The 11,558-nt window shown below is 39.7% G+C and overlaps 1 protein-coding gene across 1 annotated transcript; it reads right to left on the bottom strand.

Annotated features, from left to right (window-relative positions):
* Nucleotides 1–690: 690 nt before the first annotated feature.
* ETS2 (v-ets avian erythroblastosis virus E26 oncogene homolog 2) lies at nucleotides 691–11,170 on the bottom strand. The gene is made up of 9 exons (XM_009587253.1): nucleotides 11,096–11,170; nucleotides 7,909–8,029; nucleotides 5,923–6,042; nucleotides 5,280–5,480; nucleotides 4,385–4,468; nucleotides 3,338–3,580; nucleotides 2,921–3,184; nucleotides 2,086–2,204; nucleotides 691–1,131 (listed from the first exon to the last, which is right to left on the bottom strand). Exons 1-9 carry the CDS (start codon nucleotides 11,165–11,167, stop codon nucleotides 916–918), a joined length of 1,440 nt encoding a protein of 479 aa, XP_009585548.1. The 5' UTR covers nucleotides 11,168–11,170; the 3' UTR covers nucleotides 691–915.
* Between the last annotated feature and the right edge of the window lie 388 nt (nucleotides 11,171–11,558).

Below are 11,558 nucleotides of genomic sequence, written 5' to 3'. Positions count from 1 at the left end.
CCCCCCCCCATTTCATATCATAGGCATACCATATGCATGCATACTGAGCACTTATGTTGTCTCTCAGGCCAATTAAATATTTGCAGAAGGTTGTATATCCTAGACAAACATGAAAAAACCATTTGATAAGTTTACATTCGTCCTATTTCAAAACACACATACAATTAGTTTAATTTACACTATACAGTATCTGTTAAATAGGAACATTACAGAGTTTTAAAAAGAATCACAGAATATATACAAACTGAATATTGAAATGGTATGATTTTTCTTCCCTTCTTTAAAGGGTCTTTTTTTTGTTAACGGTTGCTACATCTGGTTTTGGACACAGAGTGTTTATGTACCTATGCAGCACATTTCTGGAGTAGTAATAATAATAATAAAACATGCTTTAGAACAAAACTAATATTGATTCTCCTTACTGCTCATTTAAAATAAATTAGTTTCTTTTTTGTTTTGTTTTGTTTTTTAAATAAATTGCATGATGTAAGATATAAGCAAGGACGATGGTATTTTAAAATATCTGAGCAATAGTTCTGCTGCATCACTGGTTTCTCATCCAACCTTTGGTTTTAAAGCCAACCCATTATTATGTGGCAGTGTAAGTAGCCAAAACACTTTATACGGCAGTACAGGTAGTCGAAATGCTTAACCCGAGAGCATTTCCATGTCTTCACGACCGACCTAGGGTCTGTGCTGACTTCCATGCTGCTCAAGTGCCTGACATGGCAACACCCGAAGCCACTGATGAAATAAGGCCACTTCCTTCCAGCTCCCCCTGGTTACAAAATCGGTTAAGGTCCTTATTTCCCAACAGTTGCACCCATCTGAACAGCCAGAAGAACTGACTGCAGACGGTTCCCAGACGCAGTCCCAACACGTGATCTTCGCCCCGGCAGCATCACATCCTCGGGCTCAGTCCTCCGTGTCGGGCTGCACCCCCAGCATCGCGTGCAGCTCCTCCGCCGTGTACCCCAGCAGGTTCTGCAGGTCGCACACGAAGCGATACACGTAGCGTTTCCCTGAAGTCTTGTGGATGATGTTCTTGTCGTAATAGTAGCGTAGGCCTCGGCTGAGCTTCTCATAGTTCATTTTCGGCTTGTTTTTCCTCCTTCCCCACCTCCGTGCCACCTGCCAGTCCAAAGAGAAAGCAGAATGCAAAGGGTTTATTCAAGTCATGTTCTTCTGGTCGGTGGCTGATAAACACGGTTATTACAACCCTTTCTCAGTCAGAGCATTTTATTTACTTTGGATGTCCCAAACTCAGATAAGAGAAGAGTTGGTGACTGACCCCGCAACTGAACATGCTCCAATTATCAGCAACAGCTTCAGGAGAAAGTAGCTGATAGCAAATATCAGTGAAAAGGATACCTATTTGTAGTGGATGGGCCAAAACACTTTTAAAGGAGATCAACTTTACGGGAAATACAGTCTCCTCTCTCAAGAAGACACCATTTAACTGTTAATTTGCTATTGAGCAGCATGGGACAGCTCTTTAACTGGAAGTTGAATGGTATGAAATTCCTTGGAGTTAATGATTCCCCCCCTCCCTTTTTTTTTTTTTGTTTTTAATAAAGGCTTCAGTTGACTTCATATCACATCTCTTAAAACAATAACTTTCCTACTGATAACAGTATCAGAAAATGAAATGCATTCTATTCATTTTTAATCACTAAAGCTCTAAGTTCCCAAAATATTTCAAAAGCAGCACTACCATATTTGCTGTGTATCTAAAAGAAAGGCGATACGCAGAGTGCATTTTCCCCATGCCTTCGTGCAATCCCAGTTGATTCAACTGCATCCAGTGAGCTAATCTACAGTATTACACTGTCAAAAGAACTAACTTTGTATACTACCTTTAAGTTTCAAGCTATACAACGTGTTCTCCTAACTACACGCAAATGCTGATATCCCTGGCTGGCAGGAGAGGGGGGAACATCCCACAGCAATCCTGACTGCACAATAAAGCATTTGCAGGTGAAGAGATTTCAGCAAGTGTCTGATCGCGTAAATGCTTTATATTCAAGACTAGGCCCACAGATGGCAGATCAGACCCTAAATCTTTTTGTTCAATTAGCCACATACCTCATCTGGGTCAGCAAGTTTAAACTCCCATCCATCTCCAGTCCAACTAATGAATGACTGACAGGACTTGTCAGTCAGTAACTCCAGAAGGAATTGCCATAGCTGTATAGGTCCACTGCCTGTTGAGAGAGAGGGGGTGGGGAGAAACCACAATAAATAATTCTGCAAGCTCTTACCACAACCAATGTATGTGACCATACTTGTATCACAGGATAGATCTTGTAATTACCCTGATTTACCTTTTTTTTTTAATATCAGAAAGAAACCTAAGGTTTTTCTCTATAACACAAATCTGCTCCTAAACATGTTAAAAAACGTCAAAATTAAAACAAGTCACCTTTTTCATGGAAACACAGGATTTGACACAAGCTATATCTTTCCCTTTCATATGGATCCCTTAGCCCTCGCTCCCACCTCCCACCAGCTGTTTCAAGTTCCAGGGCTTGTCCTGCAGTCCTTGGCTTGGCAAACATTCTAGAGGAAAAAACGATTTCAGCAAGGATGACAGGAACAAGGTCTTAACAGGCAAGCCAACACCTGCAGAAACTCCCAAGTGCGGGAGATTTTGTCCAAGTTTCCCTCTTTTTCAAACAGATCAAAAAGTGCATTTGATTTTTACATGTTCTGACGTACCTGCCTGTTCTTGCTTTAGATGGATAGTTCTATGAGACATTCTTTTGTAACACTTAAAATTGAAACTCTCAATGAGTAGTGGTCTATGACTAAGTTGTAAGGCATACCTTAAAACTACAGAACTTTGTCACTGTGGTACACGTTTATAGAGAATATTGATGTTACATAAGAAGAGGAGCGACCATTTTGCTTCACTACTTACCAGTAAAGCCAGCTAGAATTGCTGCCGGTATAACTGGTTTCCCTTGCTCTACAGGATCACTTCGTTCTTGAATGTAGTCTTTGAAAGACATTGTAGGTTTGCTCAGACACAAGGACTGGCTACAGTCATCTTCGAAACTCTCATAGGACGGCACACGCTGTAAATCCACTAATGACGACTGGCTGTTCCAGGACTGTAGCATCGAATCTGAGCTTTCGTAACTTTCTGCTCCACTGTCACTAGATTCGTGTTCTCTAAGCTTACCTTTATAAAACAAAAAAATGAAAAAGAGAAAAGTGGTTTGTTTTTTTTTTTTCTCCCCCTCAGTCTAGCTTGTATATAGAAATTACGCAAAGGAGGAAAAGACATACAGAATATGGCCTTGAACCCATGGTTATCATGCAGATAATGACTCACCAGAATTATCTATCAGCAAGTTCAGATTGCTTCTGGGGAAATCTTGATTTACTGCACAGTAGTTCACACCAACAGCATCTGCTTGGGTTTTAGGGAACAATGAAAACTCTTGCTCTGGATTGAGGAGATTCGGTCCTGTGGAAGTCTGACAGACGTCAGCCAGGAGACTGGGTTTGGGATAACTGAGGGCTTTAGGGTATCCAGGCATTTGCATACCATAGGAGTTCTGATCTACATTAACAGCTGAAGAAAGAAATAAAAGAATTAATTAGATGATTTTCCCTGCAGACCCTTAAACAGACTAATACACCTCTAGCACCTCACTACAGTTGTGCCACCAAGAAGTAATTTTCCCATGAAAATCTGACTAAGAGTGATAGACGCTACAGACCTACTGGAAAGGCTACTGAAGTCAGTGAGAAGATCCCCATCTAATGGGCTACAAATCAGATTCTGTAAATCTCCTTCTATAACTTGCCAACCACAAACACGTCTATTGTTTGTTCTTCAAAGAAACTACAGGGCTACAGAAAAAGCTGGAGAAGCTTAAGTGGTTTTGAGTAAGGCCCTGATCATTACATGGTGTAATAAGGTTGAGCTGGAGATTCTGACTGCAGTAGAATGAAATACAACACCCATCAAACAATCTGAGGGAGCTAGCACTGCGTCCCACACACTTTCAAAAGCTCTATTACGCTCCCACAGTCTTCAAAAAGGCCTAAACATAACTCTTGCTGCTCCCCAGTGATGCTAGTTTTTGACCCGGTTTGCTAGAGGTGGGAGTGGTCATTCTGCTCCACAGATGTAGGCTTTGGCATACCAAGAGGAAATTTGATTTTCTCAAAGCCTTTGCTCTTCAAAAGATTTCCGATATGAATTAGATGACAATTAAACAATACTAGGAAAGAAGGCTGTAGCAATTGAAGTCAAGTGTTCTCCTCAAGCACAGTAACTATTCTGGTGCCTTTTTTGTTTTTAAGCTGCGATCTGTGACATGCTTAGAATAAACCGAGAGATGTAAAATGTCAGATTTCTTAAAATACTTACTTAAGGAATTATTATTGACCCAGTGAGGAACTGAGGTGAGATGAGAGTTCTCCACATATTGATCCTGCGTTTTCTCTTGGCTGTCTGGGGAGAGGAGGGAAAAAATAGAAAATTTGGTTTTATAGTTTTAAAGACCTGACCTATATGCCATGAAAAGCTTCTGACTCTCTTGAGTATTTTGGGGTCATCATTCACATAAATTTTACTAACGCACTGCATTGCATTCTCTCTCTTGAAAAAAACCACACCAAAAAACCTAACCAACTTCCAATAGGCTTGAAAACCATCACACCAATTGAATTTTAACATAAAATTTAGAAACAACGATAACTGCAGTGTGTTTTAAGGTCCAAGTCCTTAATGTATGCAACTATTGAATGTTACACTCCAAATCCAATGGAACTCACAGGGCACTGCATGTAGGGTTTTAGCAACACCATTAGTGTTCACCTAAGACACTCTAAGTGTCTTTGACTTCTTTACATTCATTCACTGAATTACCTCAAAACACTACATTAAAGGAACAAATCCGAAAACTGGTAATAAGTAGTGAACAAATTTTGTCGAATTCCTAGTTAATTTTTTTTAAATGGGGTATTACAGTAGCCTTATCTTAATCTCATTTATTTGAATGATTATTCCAAATAAAACCTGACAGCGATAGGTACTCAGCCCGAACACAGAATGATTTCTGCAGATACCTTCATCTGTGCTTTGTGTACCAAGGATGTATTAACAGTTCTGATTATGCTTTTATCAACCAAGTTTTAAAGTTCATTTTGAGTTTTCATATGTAATAAAAGCCCTTCATAGTGAAACAAGTGCTGAAAGAGTTCCATTTCTGTTTCTGTTAAAAGAGCCTTAAAACAAAAGCTCTTTCTGGCTCTGTAACTACCTTTTATCATCTGTTCCAGGTGTTCCCACAGAATATCACCCACATAGTCAGGTGCCAGTTCTAGGAAACGCTCCTTGCCCAGGTTACACAAGTCTTGGCCACTCATAAGAAACTGATGGAAGTTCACGTTTGCCAAGCTAAACTCATTGGTAGCCCAGGAAAGCCACTGGCAAACTTGCTGTTCAGTCCACAGCCAGGGATCTGCAAGACAGAAAGTATCCAGCATTCAGAGATAATTCCTGACCTTTGTCAAATAATCTTCATTAGAAGGCAGCGAATGAAAAAATGTGTTTACCCAAGTTACTTAGTTCTGAATGAATTCAGAATGAATGTATTCTTGAATTTAAAAAAAAAAAACACAAACAAAAACCACCAGTCCTCTATTTCCCTTCTGCATTCACTTGTAATCAGAGATGTCCTCAGCTTACTTGATTCTCTCTTATGCTGCCAAAGCATGAGCTCTCCATGCACCCATTTTTAATACCAGCAAGTCTGGTCTTTCCAAGTCAAGCTGTGCCAGATTCACATAGGATCCATTCTTGTATTTCCTACTGACATCATTCTTTCTCTTTTGAAAGAGCCGCTATTCAGCCTCCTCCTTAGCATTAAAAAAAAAAAGAGCTTATAAATAGAAAACACTTACTATTTGGGATACCCAGCCGACACTGTTCCTTTGTGAAACCACTGAAAGTATCTTTCAAGGCCTGACTCATCACAGCCTTACTGCACGGGGTTAACAGAGGCAATTCACAGTTGTTCGACTCTACAAGAAAGAAAAGGGGTGGAGGGGAAAAAGAAGATACATTAACTTTTAGGCCAGTGAAAGGAGTGACAGGTTTTTGCTGCACTGTTTGAAGAATAAGAAAAGGATGCCAGAAACTAGGTATTTTAAAAACAGAAACAAACAGCGTAGATCCATTTTCTGATACATTAAGTATTTGACTTAATATATCAACACTAAAATCTCTGTGCTACTGGTTTGATAAAATTGCACCACGCTCGATTAAAGCTTTGCAGCTTTCTATGATATAGATCCTCATTTACTCTTAGGAGTTACATGAAGTGCCTTTGTTGCAGGGAAATTTTGCTATTACTTTTTTTTTTTTAAAAGAAATACGAGACTGATTATTGCTATTTTGTCACCTATAGTTTGACCTCAGACTTCCTTCTAACTCCAGACAGTCTTCATTTAGTTTGAGAGCTAAGTAACTGAAAAGCTGTGAAGAACCAGCTTGCGCTATTTAAGACTGCTTTCCAAAGGACTGTATTTCAGACCTTCCCATGCATCCCTCAAGCACTCAAGTACATGGTGCAATAGATTATTCTATCATCTGAACCAAACAAGCGTGACTGGTAACAAGCTGGTACCCAGTGCCTAAATAATGCAACAAAATGTGAAGTCAGCATCATCCTATGCTAGTATAAATTACTAATCTTTTTAACTGATTTTTAAATTTGCAAGTAGATTTTAAGGACAAATTTGGCTTCCACTCAGCCTTTCTTATTGGGCAATTTTCACCAGAAGATGCCTCATCTTACTCTGAAAGAGCTTTTAAGTTGAAGAAAGCCAACCACACTGCCTAGACGTTTCAGATTAGGAAACCTTTCACAGATATTTTGTTTCTGATTGGTGTCATTAAGATAGGGGTAATTTGAAGACCACTTAACCAACTCGCTACTGCAACCCTGAACATTTCAGAGCCTCTGAGAACTCACACACAGGTTGCATTTCAAGGAGCTCTGCTGTGTTAGAGGCGTGTAACGGTGGCAGGGTATATAAAGGTGATGAACTTGGCAGACACCAAGTCAGTTCATGAAGCTGTGCGGCTCTTCTTGTTCTCCTAGACTATCTACAGGCTCCACTTGACCCAGCAAGCGGAGCTCATTACCAGCCTGTGCTTAACTTCTGTTTTTACCACACCCATCCTCAATATCTGCTAGGACTTGCTTTGCGGACCGAAGCGGGTGACTGATTAGAATCACATTAGAACAAAGGACTGGTGGTTTTCAGAGGTTTGAGGAGTTTTTTTCCCTTCCCTAAGGGGAGATAAAGGCAGCATCAGGTAAAATATCTACATTTTGGACAAAACTCCCTGTTTTATCAGAGATTTTAGGCAAGGATCTGTAGAGAACTCTTGGCAGGTACTGTCCTACACACAAAAAAAAAAAAGAAAAAAAAGAAAAGATCTGTAAACATCCCCACCCCTGTTTTTTAAGGTACAGAATAAAACATACTGGGATTTAACACCAGAGGGTCAAGAAAGGAGCTTGCAGAATACTTGCATCTTAATTATGGTTGAGATGTTGCAAGTTTACATACACATAAAACTTTTTTTTTTTTTAAATGTTTAAACTCTCTTAGCTCTGCTTCTTCCACAGACAGCCAGTCTACTAGGCTACTGAATCCCACTTCCCATTCCTTTTCAGTACAGAGAACAACAACTATCCACAGAAAAACTCACATGGATAAAATCAAGCATGTACACAGAAGCCTGTGTACTAAAACACTTCTTTTTAGGGAAATCCATGTTGGTTGCACTTGTAAGAGTATAGCCATGAAATGTTAGTTAGACCCCATAAATTTCTTTCTGATCTGCTGACTGGACTAAGGAACAAAGTGAAGAGTTACCATAAGATGTAGAATCAAATCCTGTTGGCACTTCTTGAAGCGTTTGATCTTCATTTAGTGAGAAAAAATATCCAGCAAAGAGAGAGTTTGAGCTATCAAAGGTGTCGAATGCTGGCTGACGCTACAAAGCAACAGAATAAATAAAAAACAATGTGAGCATTTTGCTAGAGCACTGTCAACTTCATTGCTAGGAAGTGGCTGGGTTAGGTTTCCTAGATTTGGAGATCATGCACAACCACTATCTTGAATCAGCTAACTTGTGCTTTTGAAATATAAACACAATGACAACACAGCTTCTTGTACGCGAATACAAAACAACTAACATTCAGACCACAGTGCTAGGTGGGTGGCAGGTTCTTCAGGTTTCAGTAAAGCCAGGCAAGGATATTCTTAGTTTTCCTGTAATTGAGGCTTCTAACAATAGAGAATGCACGTGTGTGTGTATAGACAGATAGACATATCTATTTCCAGGTGTATTTTAAAGAAATCCTTATTTCCTTAACCCTTTAAATTGACTATCCACTTGATGAGTACTTGATGGCAGAGGCAGAACCAGTAAACTATGGAAAAACAACTGCCAGTGCAAGACCTACAGTAGATTTATGCAGCTTTTTTTTTCTTTTTTAAAAAAGAAAAATCTAATCTGAACCACATCACTTGAAGCTACACAGCCAGCTTTACAGGACTTGAGGAAAGATGTTACTCCTTTGCTGTGACTTTTATACTTCTGAGTTACTGGATTTGCCAGCTACCGTATTTTGCAGTCTTCCAAGCGCTCAGATGCTCGGTGAAACACTGCCAGTTTCATTATACAGAAAGGAATAAACAGGACTGATAAAAATGTTCCAGATAAAAGTGGATTCTACTGATACATTGGCAACATACAATAAATACTGTTGTATTTTGAAAACCTAACTTCTTTCAAACTTGACTTGTGTCAGTTGTGTACGCTAGAAATACTAGTACTTTTACTATTACTAGATCCCCCCCAGCCACATTAGTCTTCGAGGGGCAGAGGGAATGTTAACAGAGAAGGAAATAACTTTAAAAACAACTTATGCAACTTGCCTGTTAGTCACAAGGAAACCGTATCTGTAATATCTAAAGGCACGGATGGATAAAAGTTGCCACTGAGATTTTTAAAAGGACCTGAGGATAGAACACTGCTCTGGAAAGCTACAGCTTGCTCATGGCAGCTATTGCAGTTCAGGGAGCTGGAGACAAAGGCAGCTTGCAAATGCTTATTTGTTTTAGGCATCCACTGGTCTGCCAGCTTATGCCAAGGTAGAGGATTTAGCTGAGGACAAGGCAAAGATTTTTCAGGGCAGTATTCACATGCGATGCAAAAGCAACCTGAACCACGTTTCTGAAATAGCAAATGAGTTTTAGTATTTCCTCACATTCCCTAACTTCCCTTTTTATGTCACCACAAAGTTTCAAGTGGCTTGGAGTCTTTTTGCACCAGGTGCCTTTTATGTGCTCTGTGTCATCCCCCTCCCCAATCTCCCCAAATTATATTAACCCTAGTAAGAAACAAGGAACCATTATTTTTTAGTTGTATTCTACAAAAAGCTGCAATGCATCCTAATACATACGTTATGAAAGCATACACTCCACAGAAGAGAAACCTGGTAAAGTAAACAATATCATGCCTCGGTTAACTGGGTTCAGAAATCTCCACTGAGCACCGGCCAGTGGAGACAAATTGTGTGGGGTTGGTTCAGGTACCTCCCACAACTAGAGTCAAAGCCAAGCCGTGAAAAGGCTCACATCTGAATGAAACAAGTTAATAACAATTGCCAAATCTGCTAGTAAAAGATTCTTTATACATTACTAGATAAAAGCACTGACTCATCGCTAGTACCTAAAAGAAAGGGCAAGTTCTTTCAACACAATCTGGAAACTCCTGCGTTTTGTGTAAATAGCTGACCCTTATCCTGAGTCACTGGAAAAAATGCTGTGGCATGTGAATGAGTAAAATCTATACTGTGCTAGTTTCATATTTCAAAAAGGAGAAAATTAATGTTTAAGCAGCTTCTTGATTTAGTAGTAGTAAAAGGGGAAAAAGCCAATGTGGAATAAATGCTTGCCCTATCAGTTATGCAACCATTTTATTTGTTTTTTCAACATATGTAAGAGTAATTATTACAGAACAAAATAAAAAGAAGTGTGAACAGCTACAAAACAGTAGAATACAGGTCTCTATTTTGACTTCATTATATGACAACTGAATACTGAGTAACTGCTTAGAACAACCACTGTGTTACAGAGCATACAGCTGTTAAGTTGGGGGATCTCTTGTGGATTTTGTTGTTGTTGTGGGCCGGAGAGAAAGCTAAGAGGGGACATAAAACATCAGAGAAGTTAGCATACCAGAGTCTCACTAACTGATTCTTCAAAACACGGACATTCCTCAAAGTTAACGAGAGCAGAAAGTGTCCTCCTAACCTTTATTTGGTTTACGTTAATCAATGCTGTGTAAAAAATTGATACTGGGATCAAAAAGCAACTTGCATGAATGGGGAGGAGGGAAGCCCTTAAAGACGGAGCTTTTACAGTCTGCTTCTCATTTGTCCTTGGTTTGTAAGCTCCTTTCAAAACAAGATAACAGATACAGTCTATCTAAAGATAAAATATACTTTATAAGTACCTTTGATTTCTTACAATGGACTTCCATTTCACGTAGTTGCATGTAGTAAGTGAATAACCTACTTTTTTTGTCATACAATGCCCTCGATTGAATCAGACCTAATCAGCCATATCAGAACAGCCTCTGCCAGTCTCATCAAGTTAAAGATATAAAGACCACCCCTACTGCCAATCCTGTAACCCTTACTTAGGCAAAAGTTCCACCAACTCCAACGGAATTTGAGCTCAGCTCCTCTCTTATTTTCAAATTCTTAGGATTTGGGGGATGGAGGGAGGGAGCGTCCTGGGGGGAAAGGGTTGGGGGTGCAAGATTTACATCATCTTATTTCAGTTCTGCTTTTCACATCTCTTCTGAACTCAGTGGGAATACTCTAGAAGAAGATTAGAGGTTACAAGCAAGCAATTAAAACCTGAATATCTATGTTCACCTTGGCATGGTTATACAATTCCTGTGCTAGCGTTAATACGAACACAATTAATGCATTAGCTGGGAGATGCCCCAGTTGGGTTTAAAAGGTGACAGCTCAAGAGTACTCACTTTAAGCATTCCTCTGTACATGTTAGACACAGGAGCTACTTGATCCATGTTCCTGATCCCAAAATCACTCATCTGAAAAACGAGAGGGGTCACATGAAAAACGTCACTACCGAGGAAGCAAGCATGTTAAAAGATGTATCTCACTGCTTCAGTACAGACTACAGAACAGCTCTCGGAACGAGATACAGGGAAAGCTTTCCTTCTCATTGCTCGCATCCCGACCACACAGGGCACAATTCCCATCTTGCTTAAGCAGCTTTTTAACTGGAAGACATTTCACAGCCATCACTGGTGTTGAAGTTTTATGAAATGAGCGAACAGGAGGATAGTTAGCTTCTGATACCCAGTGTGAGGGCTTTTAGTACCTTAGTCTGTTAGTCTGAAAAGCCTACAGAAGTCCTTTGTCCACCAAGTATCTATCGCTTTCAGACATTTTCCAACTTGCACCCATTATCTTAAACAT

Source organism: Fulmarus glacialis, unplaced genomic scaffold (assembly GCF_000690835.1).
Source record: "Fulmarus glacialis isolate BGI_N327 unplaced genomic scaffold, ASM69083v1 Scaffold42931, whole genome shotgun sequence".
Taxonomy (NCBI): domain Eukaryota; kingdom Metazoa; phylum Chordata; class Aves; order Procellariiformes; family Procellariidae; genus Fulmarus; species Fulmarus glacialis.
The sequence above is the reverse complement of the archived record's forward strand: the minus strand, read 5'-3'. Positions and strand labels throughout refer to the sequence as shown.

Excerpts from the sequence above, each read along its gene's own strand:
- ETS2 (XM_009587253.1), bottom strand. The coding sequence starts at position 11,167 with ATGAGTGATTTTGGGATCAGGAACATGGATCAAGTAGCTCCTGTGTCT. Across the intron at positions 3,581-4,384 it reads GGTCAATAATAATTCCTTAA|CTGTTAATGTAGATCAGAAC; the intron begins GTAAGTATTTTA and ends TTCTTTCTTCAG. Across the intron at positions 2,205-2,920 it reads AATTCTAGCTGGCTTTACTG|GCAGTGGACCTATACAGCTA; the intron begins GTAAGTAGTGAA and ends CTCTCTCAACAG.